The sequence below is a fragment of the Hippopotamus amphibius genome, chromosome 1 (genome assembly GCF_030028045.1).
Source record: "Hippopotamus amphibius kiboko isolate mHipAmp2 chromosome 1, mHipAmp2.hap2, whole genome shotgun sequence".
Classification (NCBI taxonomy): Eukaryota; Metazoa; Chordata; class Mammalia; order Artiodactyla; family Hippopotamidae; genus Hippopotamus; species Hippopotamus amphibius.
Genome location: NC_080186.1, coordinates 97,799,745 through 97,822,694, shown reverse-complemented (window position 1 = coordinate 97,822,694; position 22,950 = coordinate 97,799,745). Strand labels below are relative to the sequence as shown.

General features: G+C 35.3%; 1 protein-coding gene across 4 annotated transcripts in view; it reads right to left on the bottom strand.

Moving 5' to 3' along the window:
* The window catches only part of RAP1A (RAP1A, member of RAS oncogene family), a 69,888-nt gene that overhangs the window by 727 nt on the left and 46,211 nt on the right, over nucleotides 1–22,950 (bottom strand). For 3 of the 4 annotated variants that reach the window (XM_057746031.1, XM_057746112.1, XM_057746274.1), the window contains 6 exons: nucleotides 16,924–17,007; nucleotides 13,777–13,845; nucleotides 11,655–11,711; nucleotides 9,202–9,342; nucleotides 7,264–7,407; nucleotides 2,770–2,885 (listed from right to left, as the gene is read on the bottom strand). In XM_057746031.1, the coding sequence (XP_057602014.1) occupies nucleotides 2,799–2,885; nucleotides 7,264–7,407; nucleotides 9,202–9,342; nucleotides 11,655–11,711; nucleotides 13,777–13,845; nucleotides 16,924–16,980 (555 nt within the window). In that variant the 5' untranslated portion in view covers nucleotides 16,981–17,007 and the 3' untranslated portion in view covers nucleotides 2,770–2,798. Of the gene's footprint in view, nucleotides 1–2,769; nucleotides 2,886–7,263; nucleotides 7,408–9,201; nucleotides 9,343–11,654; nucleotides 11,712–13,776; nucleotides 13,846–16,923; nucleotides 17,008–19,465; nucleotides 19,604–22,950 lie in introns of all 4 variants that reach the window. The other variant, XM_057746191.1, reaches the window with a different exon arrangement.

Genomic DNA, 22,950 nt, shown 5'->3' with positions numbered 1-22,950 from the left:
ATACGGTTAATCTCGATGTCAGAAGATAGTAAGTAAGAAGATATTTAATAATATAGAAAGAAATAATGATTTTGGATGATCATTATTAGGCAACCAAATTATATTAAACAGATATAGTAACAAGGCTATTTTAAACTCCCTTTAAAAATACTTAAAAAATAGTTTTATTGTACTTAGTGTTTCACAATATATATCTGGCAGTCCTATCTGTAAAGAGGAAAACAGTGATTATTTCATTTCTATGCCATTATCATCTTATTTTTAAAAGTTCCTTTTCCATTAAGGAAACAACCCATGCCTGCATCAACTTGCCATGAGAAATTCTTTATTCAACCATATTATGATTATATTAGGGTTACCTATTCCAATTCAGGCTAGGACAAGAAGAAATGATACAGAAAGAGCTGATTCCCATTTTCAAGGGCAGGAGACTCAAAGTCAGGTTTACTGCTCAGCAGAAAAGAATCAGGATAAAGGAATAATTTCCTGAAGAGGAATTTCTTTCCTCAGCTTTCAAAAGTAGGACATATTAGAAAGAGACTAAGACGTTTCAATACGATTCTGCCTAATGGCTAAGGCTAGATAAGCTGCCCTTAAAGTTCACATACTTAACCAAAAACATTTATAGTTGCTATTGAAATTTACTCCATATCTCAGTACTTTTTAAAATGGCATCAACATGGCACTTCAAGTCTATAATAACAGCAAAATGCTCTGCAAAGTATTCTGATTATTAAGTGACCTATTATTTGGTATTAGCAAATATGCACAAAGATTTCAGGTAACATTAAACATATTGTAAGTTGAATTACCTAGCGTAAGAATTTATGCAAGCAGGATGAAAGCCTTATTTCTAGATTTAGGCCAAGATTTCTCTCCTCTAAGCTAAAACTCATAGTAGTACACCGTAGGGTGTGCATGAATGAATTTTCACAATAGGCCAGGAGATGGCACCTCTTCCTTTAAACATAAGCTAAAGGACATTTTCTAAGAATTGGAAATTATGAGGGTCAGCTAAGATAATGGTAAAAATGAGCCAGTCAACTAACTACAAAAGAGTTAAATACATTTCAGAACAGGAACTGGAGTTCTCGCTTTTTCTACCTTTGTACCCTTACCTAAAGAAACACAAATACCAGCAATTTTAACAATAATCATCTTCAAGGAGCTGATGATTTATAGTTACTGACAATATTTCACTAAAAGCCTAAAGCAACCACTTGGCCAGAAGCTGTTTTTCGGAAGTCTGACTACCAGAGGCAATCTGTGACCTTTTCTCCTTTCTGTTTTCCCTCTACTTAATTTCAAAAGGGGGTACAATTACTCAGTTGTTTCCCCTAAGAGAGATTTATTCATATCTCTAAGGAAGCACATATTAGTTAATTTGGTGCTTTGGAAGAGGTAACCTACTAAATGGACCCAAGAGACTTACAAGAGTTAGCCCAACCAACTCTCAAGTGGGGAGCAGTTGACTTTCCTCCAAGTGGACCAAGTTTAGTAATATTCCCATAGCATCAAATTACATCATAAATCCACTCCATGAAAATATTCTTTTATGGTAATGTTTATGGAGTTGATGAACATAAGTAGAAACTGTTCAGGGGATTTAAATATATAATTAAAGGAAAACAAACAAATGGTCCCACATAGCCTGGTTTCTTACTTGATAGGCAGCTTCAATGCTGCCACTAACTTCTCTCCAATGGGTTCACTTAATGAAAACTTAAGTGGTACTTAAAGTCAACTACTACTTAGAGACCTACAGAAGAAACATCTGAAAGAAGTCAACCCATACCTGAGAGGAAATGACTACTAAAACTACACTGACATACCACCACACATTCAGCAGAATGGCTCAAGTTACAAAGACTGACAATACCAAATTTGGGGAGGACGTGGAACTCATAAACTGCTAGTAGGTGTGTAAAGTGGTACAACTACTTTGAAAAACTTCTTAGTAGTATCACTAAAGCTAACCATACATACAGTGTATAGTCTGGCCATTTCACTTCTACACACACACACACACACACACACACACACCCCCAAACAGAAATGTATGCACACATGCATAAAGTCTTGTACAAGAAAGTGCACAGGAACCATACTCATTCCTAAAGAGAACCCAAATGTCCATCAATAGCAGAATACATAAATACATTGCTAGTATAGTCATATAATAAAAATAAACTACTGCTATATGCAACAAGGATTATTCTCAAAAACATTTCTGAGTGAAAGGAGCCAGACATAAAATAACACATTACATATTTTTGTTTCTGTTAACTTCAAAGAGAGGCAAAACTAATCCATCGTGTCAGAATCAGGGCTGGGGTTACATCTGGGGAGGAATATCTAACTATTACTGATACATATGGGTGTGCTCACTTTGAAATAATTCATCAAAAAAAATTTTTTTTTCAGATGAACCACTGTTCCACTTCAATTCAGCATGAATTTGAGTGTGACCTTGGAAGGCTTTCTATTCATTCAACCACTATTTTTTGAACACCCATTCTGTACCAGGCACTGAGGATGTGCTAGTGAGCAAGACAGACATGATCCTTGCCCTCCCTCAGACAGCTCAGAATCTCATGGAGAAAGAGAGAAATTATCCAACAGGTGAACGTACCTACAAGTTACATAATACATTTACAAATTACAGAAGCCTGGAAATACCCTAACAGGTGAAATGGGAAGCGGTTAACACTGGGGAAAGCTCAAAATAAGAGGATGAGAAAGGCATTTGATCTGCTTTTAGCATCTTACCTGGCTCAGAGCTGCTGCTTACTGTGGGTCTAAAGCAGCAGACATGATTTCTTTTTAGGCTTCTTCTTTTCCACTGGTGTTTTTCTATTTATCTGTCTGACCAGGTCATAAAATATCTAAATAAAAACAAGAAAAAAGTACTTATTCAACCAGTATTTGAGACCTTTTTCCACAAAACAATCTTGATTCTGTTAAATTATTCTGCTCTTGGATCTGTATTTTGCCGCTTTGTTTTAACAGCAGGTTTCTTAGAAGCCCCAGCTGATTTTCAGTCAGGATAAAGCAGTATTTACCAATTTATAACGAGGGAAATACACTTGCTCTTAGACATTCAACAACAAATTAATAAAAAGAGCTAGTACTGAAAAAATAAGATAGCGACGTTATATCCTTCACGGAATCTTCTATGCTCCAAAAACCTAATTATTAAGAGAATAGTTACTGCCTAAGTTAAATCTTTATACTTGCTTTATTTTTTAAAAACTTCAAATTTACAGAAAAGTTTCCAGATTAGTACCAAGAACTTACGTATTTTCTTCACCCATATTCACCAATTAGTAACATTTTGCCAAGTGTACATTGTTCCAAAGAAGAAATGCAGATGGCCAACAGGCACATAAAAGATGCTCAACATCGCTAATCATCAGGGAAATGCAAATCAAAACCACAGTGAGATATCACCTCACACCTGTCAGACTGGCAGCTATCAAAAAGAACACACAACAAATGTTGGTGAGGATGTGAAGAAAAGGGAACCCTCATACACTGTTGGTAGGAATGTAAATTGGTGCAGCCACTGTGGAAAACTGGAGATTTCTCAAAAAAACTAAAAATAGAATTACCACATGACCCAGAAAAGCCACTACTGGGCATATATCAAAAAAACCCCAAAACACTAATTTGAAAAGATACACGCACCCCAATCTTCATAGCAGCATTATTTACAATTGCCAAGACATGGACGTGTCCATCAACAGATGAGTGGATAAAGAAAATGTGGTGTATACACACACACACACACACACACACACACACACAATGGAATACTACTCAGCCATAAAAAAAGAATGAAATTTTGCCATTTGCAGTAACACCAATGGACGTGGAGGGCATTATGCTAAGTGGAATAAGTCAGACAGAGAGACAAATATTGTATGATATCATTTATATGGGGAATCTAAAAAATACAACAAACTAGTGGGTGTAACATAAAAGAAGCAGACTTAGATACAGAGAACAAATTAATGATTACCCATGGGGAGAGGAAGGGGGGGGCAACATGGGGTAGGGGACTGAGGTACAAACTATTAGGTATAAAATAAGCTACAAGGATGTATAGTACAACACGGGGAATATCGCCAATATTTTATAATGACTACAAATGGAATATAACCTTTAAAAATTATGAATCACTATTTCCTACACCTACAACATATAATATTGTACAGCAACTACACTTCAATTAAAAAAATAATGGTCCTAAGGTTACGAGCCTACATTAATTGTTGAGGTGGGGGACCACTACCAAATGATTTATCCCAAAGCTATAAAAGTGATTCATTTATATTGTTTTCTTTCTGGTCCATCCTACCCACTCCCATCTTCTTCAAACCATTTAATTTTATTATCTTATTTCTAACAAAGTTGAAAACACAGAGCTTATGAACAAAATGGTAGTTTCTGTTTCACAACTCCAAAGCCCTCTAAGAACTTAATATGCATAAGCCATAAACAAATCTCATTAGTTTCCCAGCCTCAGTGCATAAGCTTTAAAGTGAAAAATAACAAAAGGAAAAACTAAAATAGTAAATTAATCAAAATAGCATGTTTCTTCATACTAGCCAGTTTGGATTTCTGGTACTAAATAAAATGGTAACTGGTTTTGTGGTTTTACCCTCAAGGATTTCTTTGGCAAACAGTGCCTACCTCACAGCAGCAGCTGGTTCAGTGATGAGGGCAAGTTCGAACTATAGTTATTGGTTAGATATGCTGAAAGTCCTCAGCCTAGGTTCTTCCTCATCTTTCTGAACTACAGAAAAATCTAAAGGGAACACAGAATAATTTCTCAATCCCTCTGTCATTCCTCAATTTGGATGTCTTGATTCCAATTATTATTCCAGCATCAGCAAAGAACAATTAATTCTTGATTAAGACTGACGTGATTCTGATACAGCTATGTACTAGTTCAAAACACAACAAAAACGATGTGGACAAGAGTTTAAAAAATATATATATATACATATAATTTTCTCTGATATAGACAGTAGAGAATAAAAGGGCAATTTAGTTAAGTAGAATGTCCTTGTATGATCTCAAACTTGAGTCCAAGAGTTGAATTGTGTGAAAGTATGATCCTTCTATCTTTAGGCACTCAGAAATCACAAATATATTTTCAAGGCATTAGCTCACTGAGGAACTATTAACTACCTGAAAAATTCCACAGTTGGATTTTTAGGCCATCAAGAGAGAAATATTAAAAGAAACAAATTATTATACTCTTAAGAATTTCTAACATAAAATTTGTACGTTTCCCAAAAGAGTAAAGATCCTTAAATAGCCAATGTGTTTCATTTTGTTGTATTGTTTTTCTATTTTTGTTTTATAAACCTTCACATCAACGGTTGATTTGAACGAGGCTACTGTGAAAAAGCATCTCTGCTGTACTGGAAACCGAAACTCAGAGGGAAGAGGAAAGTTTAGCAGCATGTACGTTCCCACAAACAGGTAATGCTTAAAAGGTAAGGAACACCTCCTGTCCACTGTGCTCACTGGACCCTGGCCCAATCCAGCCCCAGCTGAGCCCTATGATTTTGATGGGTGGGTACCAGTGAGGGTGACCACAAGGACAGCAGGAACTAGATCTCTAAGGCCAACCATCCTGCAGATGGTGACCGTGCACTACTGTTTTCCTGGCCAAACTCATTCATCAATCCTAATATGTTTTACCTCAAAGTTCTCTCTCTCTCTCTCTTTTTTTTGGGGGGGAAGGGGGGTAAGATTAAACAAAAAATTGAAATTTTATGATTAGCTTTGTTTATCAAGGTAACATCTATGAAATTGTAATTCCACAACAGAGAAAGATGAAACTGGAAGCATTTCATACTTCCTTTCATTTACTGGGCAGTGAATTAGAAATAACTACTCTTGAAGATCTCAGCAGGACGTGTTCCCCATTAGGATATAAACTTCTTTAGGGCAGGAATAGTGTCTGTCTAGATGACTGTTACCCTGGTGCCTAACACAGTGCCAGGCACACAGGCACACAATGAACATATGCTGAATAAATAAAATTTATGAATTTCTTCTTTTATGTATTTATTAAAACTGGTTTTACCTAAAAGGCAAGCTTTGACACTTGATTATGTGTAAAAGAGAGGATCTGTAGCAAGCTTTATTTTTTTTCATACCACATGTTTAAAGTAAATTGGTTATTTAAAAAGTCAGACAACAGTCTACAAACATAACATCAGTTAAGGAAAAGTGACCAAAAGAACCAAAGGCCAGAGAGGAATAACAAGCAAAAACACACAAAGGACTCTGATAACCTAACCCAGTCTTAACTTTCAACTGTGTTGTAAGTGTGCTGAATTCTGACTGACTATCTTTGATGCTACAAATCACAAGCACACTGGCAAATGAAGACATTTACACTATTGCAAAAGGAAAGAAGCCTACTCTGGTTTTTGCTTTTGTTTTTTTAAAAAAGCCTTGTGTTAAAATTAACAAAACCTAGGGAACCTCTTAAGATTCTGCTTGAATATGGTGGTGGCAGTAGGGGATCACACCAGGGGATCCCTAAATCTTTTAGGGATCCAGTAAACCACTGGCCCTTCACACCCAGGCAGACAAGCTTACTTGTTAAGCATTCCTGTCCCCCAGCTATGTTCTCAGGATAGCGGAGTGCTGAAGTCATGGACAAAAAAAAGCCTTGTGCACCTGCTGTATCAGGCCTAAAAGACCAAGTGAATTATAGTTTTGTATCCATCCACACTCACACAGATTCTTCCCTTTGAGTCATGCACCAAAGGAAAGCAGGACTCAAACACCAAATTCCGTGATATCTTTCTGTACAACCTAAGTTCCTTACAGTAACTGCTTTGATTTTTGTATTTTTCTACTTGACTTTACAACCTATTCACACACATCTGCACAGGGGTAATTGTTATAAAACAAGGGTGATGTGACAAGTTTCACACACCACTTTCTGGAATATCATTCAGAGGCTTAGCAGGACTTTAAAAAAATTTTTCTTTAACTTAAACTTGCTCTCTGCCAACAAAGAAAATATAAGTGTCCTCATCATGGCCATCAAAGTGATTTCATAAAAGAGAAGGAATACGGTTTCTAGGAATTACTTAGTGTTTTCCATAAACTGATAGATAAAGACTGCTTAAAAGAATGCTGTTTTTTCTTTTTAAAAAAATGGTTTTGGCTATTAACTTGAAAGAAAGGAAACTAAACAGGCACTTATTTGTGCTGCCAGCTGTAGGTTACCTCATTAACGTTGATCTTTGACTTTGCAGAAGATTCTAAAAAGGCACAGTTACACCACTGTCTTGCTAAATTCTGACCCTGTTCTTTGCCAACTACTCGCTCATCTTCCAGGTCACATTTATTGCCAACCAAAATCATTGGAACCTGTGGGAAGGAAAAAAAATATAATAAGCACTAACATACTTGTTACTCAGCCTCTTGTAAGTAAGCAACTACCTGCCACCTACTGAAATGTGTTAGTTAGGACTATAAGCTTCATTGAGTGCTTAGAAAAGATACATATGTATGGGACTTCCCTGGTGGCACAGTGGTTAAGAATCTGCCAGCCAATGCAGGGAACACAGGTTCAGTCCCTGGTCCGGGAAGATCCCACATGCCGTGGAGCTACTAAGCCCGTGTGCCAAAACTACTGAGGCTGTGAGCCACAACTTCTGAGCCCGTGTGCCACAACTACTGAAGCCTGCACACTTAGAGCCCGTGCTCTGTAACAAGAGAAGCCACCACAAAGAGAAGCCCGCATACTGCAACGAAGTATAGCCCCCACTTGCCACAACTAGAGAAAGCCCCTGCGCAGCAACGAAGACCCAACACAGCCAATAAATAAATAAATAAATAAATTTTTTAAAAGGTATATGTATGTGTGTTGGGGGGAGAGACAGAAAAAATATGGACAAGATTCAACAACTGTGATCTGCTAAATTATTTTAAGAATATAATCCCAAAATTCTCATGTGGACTAACGCTAATGGCTGAATTCCAAGTAGGAAAATCTGAAGGAAAAGGAAACTCCTGGAATGCACTCATTCTCTTGGTTGTGTTTTAAGTGCCTCATCTCACAGGACCAACAAATGCCAAACAGAGTGGCAAGACCAACACAGTAATAATTTTTACTTCTACAATTGACATCTAGATCTGAAGACTAGCTTAGGTGAGATACTAAGGAAGAGTAAGAATAAAAATAAAGGCACTAAGCAGCTATGTCTTTATCTACAACTCAATCTTCAGCCTATTACATGGGATAAAAAGATTAACGGTAGCAGAGTTCAGTGATTTGCATGTAATTGCCTATGAAAAGAGAACTCTATTATATGAACCGGTCATGGGAAGAAAGAGAACTATTCATTAGGTTACCGCTGGTCACGAGTCATATGGTGCAAATCCCTCCCATCTACAATATTACCCAAAGTTAAGGTCCTGAGCAGGTGCCTATGTTCCCATTAATAATGAGGGAGAACACACAAAAACAGAAAAGAAGGTACAAATGAAATTTAATATCCTAAGTTATACAACTTTGAAAAGAAACTCTGTAGCTCAAAACTGAGACAAACGTAAAATAAACATTTCATCTCCGCAAAAAGGCACAAAAATGATGCTATTCATCAAATAAGGCAAGAATTCTAACAGTATATTTTACCACAATAAAAAATTAACATTAAACAAAGAATTCTAAAAGAAAAATAAAATTAAAAAATATAAAAACCTGTTAATTAAAATCTTCAACATACTTCAAAGGAAAAAACTAAGTAAAAACTGTACCAACAGAATTTTAGAAACAGGAACATAGCATTATCGTTCTTAATAATGTTCTCTGAACAGTTTCTGACATAACTACCACCTTTCCAAGCCCAACTTGAGTCCCCTTCTTCTACCAAGTACTCTGATTCTTCTTTCTCCACTGCACTTGTGACCCAAGTAGCACAATACAGGTCATAAGCACAGTACAGAAAGAAGAACTTTACACACGTGTCCTTCTTTTCTAACCATCTCAGTGTATTATCTGTAGGTAAATTTAGAAAGCTTAGAAATGTTTTTGGTCCCCAGGGCTCTTTCAGGCACATGGTAGATACCCTCCAAGTTCTCTACTGATAAAGAAAATGGACACTTTTTATTTGGCCACAGAGAGATGGCAATATGCTAAATACAGAGAGAAATACTTACATCTTCTGTGTCCTTAACCCGTAAAATCTGTTCCCTCAGGTCTTGTAAGTCATTAAATGTGGACTGAGCTGTAATAGAATATACTAGTGCAAATCCTTGGCCATTCTTCATATACAAATCCCTCATCGCTGTAAATTGCTCCTACAATAAAAAGTATGCAATTTTAAATATGACTTCTTAAACATATACTGAAACAATAATAAAAAATATGCAATTATAAACATGACTTCTTAAATGTATATTGAAACTATAAGAATAATCACAAGTGAGCTACTGAATTCTTTATTACATGTTATCATGACAGGAAACATAAGACATGATACATGGTTTCTGGAAATTCTGAGGTGAATATTCCTGTCCCCCACTTACATGACTAGAAACAACCATAAACTGCAGAAATAGAAGGAAAATCTTAACCACTTTGTTTTTGTGTGATTTAGAAAAACTGTATATAATCCTTTTAATATACAGATTTTAACTATTTTGGCACTACAAAAGATGATCTCCAATGTGGTGTTTTTAGAAAAGAGAAGTCCAAGTACTGAACCCTGAAGCCATCCAAAATTAAGAGGAAAGGAGACTTAGGAGAAATGAATGAACAGAGAGAAAACCAAGTGTTGTTTCCTGGAAGCCAAATGAATAAAAGTTTTACAGAGAAGGATAATCATCTACTGAGTCAAAGCTTGCTGAAAAGTCAAGGGAGTTGAGGACATACGCGAGGGACTGATTATGATGGACAGACCACGGACTTGAAGCTCCATAAAGAGGGGGTTGAGGATATGAGGGATAATCAAAGATGTTAGAATAAACAGACTGCACGTTCCAGTGAGGTTGAGGGTATAAAAGGAGAAACAAGATGGAGAATCAAGACGGTGAGTGGACAGTAGGACACTTGAAAATGAGATTTAGGATGGTATCATGTAACTGGTAATCATATAGTCTAGGGTAAAGACCACAGGTATGAATGACTGAAGCAGGGTGGAGGTCAAGGAACTGATAGGCCAAGCTACTGGATCATCTATATTACCCGTAAAGATTCTATTTGGATACTAAAATCACCAAGAATTTGGACTAAAGCAGTGTTGGAGAAAGTGAGCAAAAATCCTCAAGGAGTAAGGAGTGATCTAGAACAAGAATAATGAACAACTACTTTTCAAACTTTATGCAAGGCACTGGGGACAGACAAGTAAACAGAAAATTATAACAGCATGCTGAGCACTAGGATGGGAGAAATACAGGATATCTGAGAGCACAAGGGAAAGACCTCTGCAAGTAGGGGAAAACTTTCTTAATTTGGACAAGAGGAAGAAGAAAGAATGCCCTCACACTTGTGGAGGCTGTGAAAGGAAGAAGTAGAAAAAAAAATTTTTTTTTTAACTGCTGGGGTCTTTGGGAACAAAGGGGAATTACTGCTGATTCAGAAGCTAGGAAAATTGGGGGCTGGGGGAAATGGCAAGAGGGGGAGATCTGGATGCAGCTGATATAAGATGTAGTTCCAGTGATCCAAAGCTTCCTGTTGGAATGAAGATCCATCTTCCCACAAAAAAATAGAAAAATATAATTAGTACTCTAATTGTTCCAGTATGCTTATGGGTTTTTTTTTGATCTGAAACTTTAGCATCATTTATAAAATTATAGTGGGAGTATTTGTACTGAATTTTAAAACAACTCAAAACATTTAAGAATACCATCCATTTTAAAGCTAGGAATTGTCTAATAGGTAACGTCTATGTATATGGAGAAAAAAAAAGAAAAGAAAATCATTTAATGTGTGCATTTTCTGTGGCAGTATAAAACCATCATTAATTAATAAAAGAATTTAAAAGGGGATGACAAATGAAGACAATGAAAATAAAAGCAAGTACATAGAGCTCAGACTATATAAAAGGCATTTTGTGCCAAGTGATTTATGATTACTATTTCATTTGATCATTACAAGCACCCTATAATGTACTAAACATCATTATACTCATTTAAGGATGTGAAAAATGAGGCTGAAAATAATCCTCAAGATTTTTGTCAGAAAACACTTATCTGTCACCAGTCCCCTGAGATGTTAAAATGCAAATAAAAAGCAAAAACAATTTTTAAAATAAATGAATTACCATGGTGTCAAGAGACACCTATTTTTAACTAAAATTCTGTATTTAGAATACTATTTTTTGTTTGTTTAAAGCAGTAATAGCATAATCCTTACCTCAATACAGGGAAAAGAAACTCAACACACAGATTCTGTAGGTGAACTCAACATACAACTTAATAGTGATATGTGGGCATTAAGTACATCATAGATAGTTTCATGGACATAAGAAAATTTAAGAAGCCCTACATTTAGAGACTTACATTCTTAATCAGACAAATGCTTTTACTCAGAGGAATCATTCAGGTGACAAAAACCTGTTCACAAATTAAAATCTATCCAAAAAGAAAAGAGAAAGAGAAAACATCCTTACTGTTCCTGCTGTATCCAGGATTTCGAGCATACACTGTTGGCAGTCTACTTCAACTTGCTGTTGGAATGCGGGTGGCGGGTGGAGGGGGATGAAAAAGTAACATCAAAATGTCAGTCTGTTTTCCTCCCACCTCTTCACTCAAAGTACCTATTAAAAACTACAAAGCCTTTCTGTAGCAGTTTGCTGTATTGGTGGAGACCAACCTGGTACTACAATAAAGAATAGAAGGTCTCAAACACATTCTATTAATATTACAGAAGCCAGGACTGTTAATGCTGAGTTTAGATATTTTTCTGACCACTATGAATTCTGAGTAATGATTTTTGTTATTATTAGAAGGCAATGGTCATATTCTGCAATTTAAGGAAAACTGCAACAAACAGGTATAGTTCTAACAGGGAAAAAATGTATAAAGTATGTATATTTATATTACCTTTAAAGCAAAGCACAAAAGTATTAAGTAGCTCAAAACACAGCCAAGATTTAAGGGTAAAGAAAATTTTGCCAACTTACCAGATTCAAATTGTTAAAAGTTTTACTAAAATATGACCCAAATTTAATACATAAGAAATTTTTAATTTAAGAGATAAAGAGAACACAGTAACACTGAACTCATATAGTTCTTAAGACTTTAAGAAAAAGGTACTTCTTTGGAAAATCTGTGTGCATAAGGTGAAATTTTATATACTGAATTCTATTTTCCCAGGGCTTTATAGAAGAAGAGAAGGTTGGCCTAAAGTATCAACTGCTAACCATGTGGAAAATTTTAATAAAGAAAGGATTTAGGAAAGTGCTTCAGCATTCAAGGTAAAGATCTCCATATGTAGTTAAAGCTTTAACCAACAACTTATCTGGGGGAAATTTCAGTAATGCAACACTGTTTTCTAAAAATAAACATTAACCTAAGGACTACCTTAAACTCTGCTTCTGTGTGAGATCAGGGATTGATGAGGAGCACCATGGGCAGTTCCACAAACTCACTATCCACCACCTATGGGACTAATGTGATAATAACCTGCACAGCCTGTGAATGGGCATGTTCAATGAATAATGAATTAGGACTGTAGTTTCTCAATATATCACAATTTTGTTTCCAATTTACAGGTAATGAAACTGTTCTGCCAGTAGGTTTGATGAACTCAGTTCAGCAAAATTATAGCATTATTTAAGGTAAATGTTAAAACATCTAACAAAGCAATCCTTTCTTATTTGTTGAAAGGCAGCTTTAATCTTTTGGGGGGGGTGGGTGGGAAGGGGTATATCGTTGGCTACTAGGCTTTCTTACAATACTGTCTTTTCCCCTCCATAACATACTTGGGAAATAAAATCACAAAAATTCTCCACAATTCTAGCTAGTCTTCTAGTTTAATAAAATAGTATTTTTTATCAAGATCAACTATTAATTTTTATTTCTTTTAAATAAGCTTTACTTTTTAGAGAGGAGTTTTTGGTTCACAGCTAAAGTGAGCAGAAAGTACAGAGTTCCCATATACCCTTTTCCTGCTCCCTGCTAGCCTCCCCTACCATCAGCATCCTGCACCAGAGTGGTACCTTTGTGAAAATCAGTGAACCTACCTACATCAACACATCATTATCACGCAAAGTCTACAGTTAGCAGTTTTACTCTTGGTGTCATACTTTCTATGGGTTGGCACAAACGTACAATGCCATGTATCCACCCTTATAGTATTATACAGAATACAACTATCTAATTTTTATAGTGTAAAGGTGAAATATTTTTAAAGTTATTATATAATTCAACAAAAATAACTTTCAGTCACTGTATAACTTCAAGCATAAAGTGATCTTAATTTTAGTTCACAAAAAGAGTAATCAAAAATATATCTACTATTTACATGCAATTTTTTTACATTAAAAAAATTCCCACCAGGAAAATGTGTATGTTAAGGAACAGATTACTAATCAGTCACAGAACATGGAGCTCTCTATAGCTAAGCAGTATTCCATGCAAAGTATTTTGGCTTGGTGATACTTTTAAAAACAAATATAGAATATCTGTATCACTTCTCAAAACTATTTTCAAAAAACCAATTCCATGCATCAAGCTTTAAAGTCATAAGAAACTACTTGTAAGCGTGTGTACACAAGTTTCACATTTTACCTTTCTGTAGGAATCTTCTATCGTTGGGTCATATTTTTCAACAAAAATTCCCTGAACAAATTGAACTGTCTAGAGATAAAAAAAAGCAGACAAAAGTTAAGGACTTAAAAGAAAAATCAGCCCCTCTTAAATGTTACTTTACCTCCCAAAGTGGTAAAGATTAAATGAAATTACATGGAAATGTTGAGTAAACATGCAAATGTGGAGTATCATTATTTTTCAATATAAGGATACATTCATAATTAAGAGGATACTTATGAAAGGAGGTAGTCATATTAAAAACTGTCAGCAATGGCTGCTGTTGACATTACACTGTTAAAATAATTATTATATTAAGTTTTAAAATACAATGAAGATACAAATAAGGACATGGATTCTAATTTACTAAAATGTGAAAATTTATCAGTATTTAAACTCCTGTTACCACTTTATGTATCTATACCAATTTTTACCTTATGCCCTCAAAGGAGAGAGACAAAAGGTAAATTTTAAAAAGTCTTGAAATGGTCTTTCTAATTGTGGGGGAAGATAGAAGACAGAATTAAAATTTGAGTTTATTAAATTTATAATCATATTCAAATTTCATATTCACCCCAGAAGTAGTTATTTTTCTGATTTGCCAGCTGAGATTCTAACATATGCCTTCCTGATTCCAAAGCTCTTTCCACTGGAAAACACTACCTACTCATCTTTTTCAGACCATCTACATAATTTTATCTCTAAAATTTCTATAAGCAAAGACTGGAAACTAGGTATTTTATCATTCAGTAAATGAAAAGAAGTAAGAAGGTGGTTGTGAAATATTTCCTAGATAGCTTTAAAACAGGGTCTGGTACACCTGGTACCCTGCCTAAAAGCAAAGGTAAGAATGTGGACTGAGGTCATTCATACCTCAATTAGCCAGAGGAATATTTTATACACTATTTAGCTTGAACTAAACAGATTAATTTGAATACAGTAAACTTCAGCTATCTATAATGGTGACTCTATTTCCTCAGCTCTCACTCTTCAACCCACCCCAGGATGATTATGGCATCATCACCTTGCTGAAGCTGCTTTTATCACATTTAGAACATCACCTCTATGCTATGACTTCTGAGCCGCCAAGTAAAGGTACATTCCTTACATTCAAGTACAAGATACATTCTTCTATGCTGGATCTTTCCAATCCTACCTACTCTTTAAAGGTTGAGAGGTACTCAGAGCCCAATCCTGAGTTCTCTTCTCTCTCTAGTCTCTCCCTAGACAACCTCATTAATTCCTACGGATTTTTAATTAATTTATTTTAAAAAGGCAATTCATGGACATAAGACAAAATGAAAAAGACACAAAAGCCTATGTAATAATAACTAATTCTATTTACCACCTTCTCCAATTCCACTGACAAGGAAGTAACTGATAGGTTGTCTGTAGCTTACTGAACCTTGCAGAAATAGTCTCTGTTCTTTTATATCTCCCCCCTCATCCTCCTTTCTTCTAAAACACATATGGTACTCTACACTGCTTGGTATCTTTTTCCTCCTAAGTAATACAGTGTAGATATCATTACATATCAGTATATACAGAGCTGCTGAATTCTTTTTAATGGTTTATAGTATTCTACTCAAAATACATATTAAAAACTTATTTCGCCCCCCTACAGGCAGGCATTTAGGTTGTTTCCAAACTCTTGCCACTGTAAAGAATGTTGTAATAGATATCCTTGACATTTTGTATACGTGAACTTAGGTGTGGGATACATTTCCAGAAAGGGACTTGCTCAACTGAAAGTTACATGCATTTAAAGTAACAGATACTCACATTCACTGCAGAGGTACTAATTTACACTCCTAACAGTAGTATAATTTCCATGAAATAAATACCATAGATATATTCATGGCAACCCAAATCATACCACAAGTCTCTCTTTTAAGCTATTATTTTGAAGATGTGATTGTTTATTTGACATTAACTTGAATATCTCACAAGCACATGAAATTTGACATGACTCTTGATTTTCACTCTCAAATCTGCTCATTCTCCAGTGCTTCCCTTCTACTTACATGGTCTGTTCATAAAATCAGTAGCTCAACTAGAAATTTGGGAGTCACCCTCGAGAGCTCCTTATCTCCTAGTCCCCAAATCAATCCAGCACTAAGTTATTATCAATTCTACCTACTATTTAACTCTCAAAACATCTTCTTTTCTCTTCTTCACTGCTAATATAAGCTTCCACAAACAATAATGTGGTGTACTGCATTAATTCCCAACTTGTCTTCCACATCTTCTCTGCCTACCTTCTAAATTACTCTTTATAGGACAAAGTGCTCTCTTTAAAACATATATCCAATTCTGTCATCACCACCACCCTCCAAAAACCCTACCTTCAAAAGCTTCTCACTGTCATCAGGAATAAATCCCAAGTTCTTACATGGTCTTCAAGTCATGATCCGGCCCCTGCTTACCTCTCACCTCATTTCCCTCTGCTTTCCTCCCTGTTCACTCCTGTCCCAGCAATTGTGACCTTTCTCAGTTGTTCAAATGCAAATTTAGATTTCCTTGTCATAGGGGTCTCTTAACAACATACACTTTTCTTTCAAAATATCTCTCTCACAATTATAATCAAGTAGTTCTTTGATTAACTGTGTATTTATTACATCTCCTCCACTATAATGTAAGCTCTATGAGGGTGACTGTGACTGTTTTTGTTCACTGTTGTAACTTTAGAGTCTGACACTGTAAAAGCTCAATAAATACTAAATAAATATAGCATGTGTACAAAAAACAACCTTTACTCCACTTAAGTCTGGGGTGGGGGTAAGTTAGAACTTACTCCTCTGGTACTTGTAATAATCAGTCTCTACCACTAGAATGTAAGTTCCTTAACAAGGAGAACAATTTTATTACTCTTTGAATCACAAACACTAGTGCTTAACATATAATGGGTAGCCAATAAGTAGATGAAAAATGAAAGAATGAATGAGCCACCATTGTAAAACTACACATCCATGGATATTGAATGAGTTCACGTCCCCTGGTGGGCCAGATACTAGGCATATAAAAAATACTGCCACCTTTTCTCTTTAGAGGCTATAAGTTGTAAAGCAAGAAAACATTACTGTTCTTTTTGTATTATATTAATTAATTATAGTTAGGTGGCTAACTTACCAGAGCAGACTTCCCCACGCCTCCTGAACCAAGGACCACTAGCTTGTACTCACGCATGATGTGGTCTTTTTAAATACTGACAATCTGGAAAAAAAAAAAAAAAAAAAAACCAAAGATTAATAAATATGCTAAGAATAGCCTAAGAATGTACAACTGTTACATGAAATAACATGAGATTTTGTTTTTTTGTTTGTTTTCTCCCTTAAAACTATCAAGAGGAAGACAGAGGCTATTACACAAAACCATGTATATTTTAATATAAATTTACAGGACCACTACCAGGCATTTTAATTCATTAAAGATTATCTTTGACTACACATCAATTGTTAGCCTGTTCATGTTACCTCAAGAGTACCTGATCAGAAAAAAAGATGATTAAAACTAGTAGTTGTCTTATAACTACAATCACAAGCCCAACTCTTTACGAAGATATCACTTAAACAACTTACATACTTTTTTGAAAAGTTCACTCATGAGCTTTAATATAATGAAAATACTATTTTATTTGCTTAAAATATCATATTTAATTCTATACTATTTTGTTCATTATTGTATTACCAATGAACCATATAAAATGTTACCTCAAATATTATGATACAAATGGGAAAATGTAGATGAAATTGTTAAAACTCTATAGGTACATACTGCTGGTTTATTTCATAAGGCCCAAATTGCTGGGGGCGGATACAAACTTTATATTTTATCTCCATGATTATCTTCAAAAGAATTTCCAATGGCTATGATGGTATGGCATAAATAAGAATAACTTTCCATCCCACAATAAACAGCTAAAACACCAAACAAAATATATGAAACAACTGTTTTCAGACATTGGACAATAAGCAGTATAGTATTGTGATCTCTGAGAGATGGGAAGGAAATGAAGTGAGACCTACAACTGCCCTGGCTTTCTGCCTGGAGGCACTTTTCAGACTGTGATACAGAGAGAAAAAACTCAAGCAGAGAAGTTACCAGAGAAGTGGGAGTTATGCACAGAAAACTCCAGAAATCTGCATAGCGGTCCACCTAAATCTGTGGCCAAACACTAAGCCAGGCATGAAGGATGAAACTCCATGAGGTAAGGCAAAAAATAAATAGGAATCTGAACAATTTCCAGAGTGCTGCAAAATATTGACATTCTGACCAGAAGAGTCTTCCTTGTTGGAAAATAGGCAATTCACTTGAAACCCCAGAATATTCATACTTAGTATAGGAGTAAACAAATCCTAGAGTAAAAAATACTCTACATGCTTCCTAAAAAAGGCTTAAAAATAAGCCTTAAAAGGATTGAGTCAATCTATAGATAACAACTGCCTATCAGGACAAGTCCAAAATTTTTTTAAAGAAGAAAAAATTCCACCACTCAACAATATAAAATTTTCAATGTCCAAAGCATCCAATAAAAATTAACAGACACACGAGAAAGAAAGAAAATATGACCTGAAACTAGGGTAGAATGAGTCAACTGGAACAGTCCCAGAAGTGAGATAATGGAGTTAGCCAATAAAGACTCTAAAAACTGTTATGATAAATATGCTCGAGGACTTAAAGGAAAATATAATGAGAGAAATGGTAGACAGAAAAAGGAACCAAGATGAACTCCTAGTGTTCAAAAACAGTATCAGAAATGGAAATATAACCAGATGGAATTAACAGTATATTAAATACTACAGAAGGAAATTTCAGAGGAACTGAGATGAAGATTGAAAAAAGTTGATGAGGAGGAAGGTAGAGTGGGGAGATGAACAGGGAGGGAGAGAAAAAAGAAAAGGAAGAAGAAAAATAAAAGAAGAAAAAAGAGGAAAACCATAGGATAATATCCAGCTATCAAGCATATGTGTGTAACTGGAATGGGGTGGGGGAGGGGATGAATAATAAAATAAATAAAATACTTTCAAAATTTGATAAAAACCATATATCCACAGACCCAAGAAACTCAACGAGCCCTCTCCTTAGTATAAATACAAAGAAAAGCACAAGGCACAATAATCAAATTCTTGAAAAGTTGTCAAAAAGAGAAAATCTTATAAGAAGCCAAAGGAAAAAGTTTAGATACAGAGGAACAAAGTTAAGAAAATATGTAGACTTTCTTGAGAAGCTATGCAAGACAGAAGAAAATACATCTTTCAAATGCTTAAGGAAAAATACGGTCAACCTAGAATGCTAAATACAATGAATATATCCTTCAAAAATGAAAGTGAAATAAAAAATTTTTTTTAGATCCAAAAAAAGAAAAGCTGGGGGGAGAAAAAAGTTCACCAGCATGCCCTTAAAAAAAGCAAAAAAAAAAAAAAAAAAAAAAATCTTCAGGTGGAAGAAAATGGTAACAGGTGGAAATGTAGACCTACATAAAGAAATAACAATTACTAAAAAAATAAAAAGTACCAGAAACAGTGAGAGTAAATCTACAAGACTTTTATGGCCACTTAAAAGCAAAAACAACAATGTACCACAAGGTTTACAACATGTAGAAGTAAAATATATTACAATAATAGCACAAGAAAAGGAAGGGAACTGGAAGCATAATGTTCAAGGTTCTTACCTTATATCTAGTAGCAGTATGATATTATTTGAAGGTTAATTATATGTTAAAGATGCACACTGTAAACCCCGGAGTGGGGGGTGGGAGGGGGGAGAAGAGGCATAGCTGACAAGCCAATACCTGAGATAAAATCGAATACTGAAGAAAAAAAAAATCAATTCATCCACAAAACAGCAGGAAAAATACAAACAAACAAGCACAAAAGAACAAAGAAAAGACGGGAGAAATACAAAACAAATGGGATAGAATTAAAAGGCAACCACATCATTACATTACATGTAAATCATCTATTCTAATATCCAACATTCAAATTCAAAGGCAAGATAAAAAAGCAAGACCTAATTATATGTTGTCCTTAAGAAACAAATACAAGAAAAGTTAGAAGTAACACATTTACTGGTGACAAAGTCACAACTGGTGCTAATATTACCACTGTGGTTTGTTGCCTGCATTCAAAATAGAAACAAATACTAAATTTCATTTAGAGGTTAGTAAAAAATAAAGATGTATCTTGAGAATTCCCTGGCGGTCCAGTGGTTGGGACTCAGTGCTTTCACTGCCGTGGGCCCAAGTTCACTCCCTGGTCAGGGAACTAGGATCCCCAAAAGCTGCATAGAGTGGCCAGTAAATAAATATATAAATAAATAAAAAGATGTATTCTTTTTTTCCCCCTACAAGTGCTGGGGACCCTGGATTATGAATCCCTACCTATTCTAAACAGCATTGTTAGGTTATTCTACTCAGACTGTTCTCAAACTTTTTGGTTTCAGTTCTTCTTTATACTTTTTTTTTTTAAATATGCTTAATACTCTTAAGAACTTTTGTTTATATGGGTTCTCAGGAATGGATGTTAGATTTTTTTCAAATACTTTCCCTGCATCTATTGGTATTATACGGTTTTTCTTTTTCTTCTATCAATATGTCCGCTCCTACTGCTTCTGTTCAACACTGTACTAAGCTGTGTAGAGGAGGTTCTAGCCTATGCAAAAGGAAGCAGTAAAAGTTTTTTTCACAGATGACATGATCTTGCATGTAGAAAATCCTAAGGAATATACAAAAAAACTACCAGAGTAATAAGTGAATTTAGCAAGCCTTCAGGATAAAAGTGAGGTTTTTTTGTTTGTTTCCTTTTGTTTTTTTTAGGATAAAAGGTTGATATAAAAAAAGCAACTGTATTTCCATATACTGGAAAAGAACTGGAAATGAAATTTTAAAAACACCATTTACAACAGCACCCAATAAGAAATACTCAGAGATGAATGTAACAAAATATGTGCAAGACTTGTGTATTGAAACTACAAAACATGGCTAGTTAAGGACTTAATAATTAGCGAGAGATGTCATATTATATTAAGATACGTCCATATTACTGTTAATATGTCAATTCTCCCCAAGTTGATACACAGATTCAATGCAATCACAATCATAATCTTTTTGTAGAAATTGACAAGATGACTTCAACATTTACATGAAAATGCAAATAACTTAGAATAGCTACCTACCATTAGCTTTGAAAAAAAAAGTCTTACACCATCTGACTTCAAGACATACTATAAAACTACAATAAAGACAGTATTAGTTTAGCATAAGGACAAACATAGATCAGCAGAATCAAATCAAGTCCAGAATTAAAACCATGGATATCCGTTCCATTCATTTCTGACAAAGGGAGTGTGGTACCCATCCTCCCAGATGGCCCCTAATGATCCTGGCCTGTTCGTAGTCATAACTTCTGTTGTTTCCTCTTGTATTCATATCCTTGTAGTTTCTTCCCATGCTGACTCAAGACTGGTCATGTGACTGATAGAATATGGCAGAAATGACAATATGTGACTTCCAAGATTAGTGCCCAAAAGGCACTGCAGCTTGTACCATGGTCTCTGGGATCATTCCCTTTAAGGGAAGCCACCACCATGTCATGAGGATACTTAACCAGCCCTTCAAAGAGGCCTCCTATCAATAGCTAACACCAATTTGCCAACCATGTGAGCCAGCCACTTTTTAAGCCCGTTTTACAGTTTTAGTCAAGCTTTAATTCAGATAATTGTAACCTCAAGACCATAAGCCAGACTCTTCCAGTCAAGCCACTCCTAAATCTCTGCTCCTTAGAAACTGAGAGACAATAAACGATTAGTGTTGTTTTAAGACAGTAAGATTTGAGTTAACCTGTTACACAAGAATAGATCATTAATAATGGGGCAAAAGGAATTCAGTGTGTAAAAAAGTCTTTTCAGCAAGTCAAGCTGGAAAAAAAAAAGAACTTCAACTCTTATCTTTGTTCATACTAGCCAAAATCTAGAAACAACCCAAGTATCCATCAAGTGGTAAATGGATAAACGGTGGCATATCCAATCAATGGAATACTATTCAGTAATAAAAAGGAATAAACTATTGATACATGCAACAATGTAGATGAATCTAAAAAACATGCTCAGCAAAATAAATCAGACACAAAAGAGTGAATACTGTGTGATTCCACTTACATAAAATTCTAGAAAACACAAAAGTTACAATGCCAGAAAGCTACTTGGGACCAGTGGTTAGAGGGCAGGAATGATAACTACAAAGGAGCATAAGGGAACTTTTCAGGGTGAAGGAAATGATCTGTACCTTGATCATGGTGGTGGTTACATGGGTATATACATTTATTAAAACTTACTGAATTGTAGACTTAAAATAGGTGCATTTCATTACACCTCTTCAATAGAATTAATTTAGGAAATTCAATGCCGAAAAAGGGAGAAATTTCTCAGAATAACAGTTATATACATATCGTTAGAAACTGAATATGTCCCCTGCAAATTCTTATGTTGAAACCCTCCCCACAATGTGATGGGATTAAGAGGTGAGACCCTTGGGATGTAATTAGGATTATATGAGGTCATAAGGGCAGAGCGGCACCTATGGAATTAGTGCTCTTGTAAGAGTCCCAAGAACTTGCTTCTCTGCTCTCTGCCATGTGAGGATATAAGACAATCAGTTACAAGCCAGGAAGTGGGTCCTTGCCAAACACCTAATCTGCCAGGGCCTCGATCTTGGACTTTCCAGCCTCCAGAATAGTGAGAAATAAATCTGCTGTTTAAGCCAGCCAGTCTATGGTAATTTGTTATAGCAGCCTTAACTAAGAAACATAGTAAGGATAAATTAGTAGACTATACAACAGACATGACAGCAAGAATGACTGTTGTTCTGAATCAAATATTTACAAAATATCTCCTAGGTATCAGTTCTACACTAGGTGCCAGGGACAAAAAATAAAAAATATGTTTCCCTTCCTCAAAGAGGTCACAGAAAAAAAAAATAACTACAATATGATGTAAACAAAGTTATTATAGAGACAAGATTAAAGGGTTGGGGAAGGATGGAGGAACAGAGAAGAGTCCAGGATAGCTTTTTAATGGAGGTTTCCATAAAAGGTAAGTAAAAAACTAAAGAGGAATGTAATAGGTGTGTATGGGAAAGGGTATTCTAAGCAGAGGAAACAG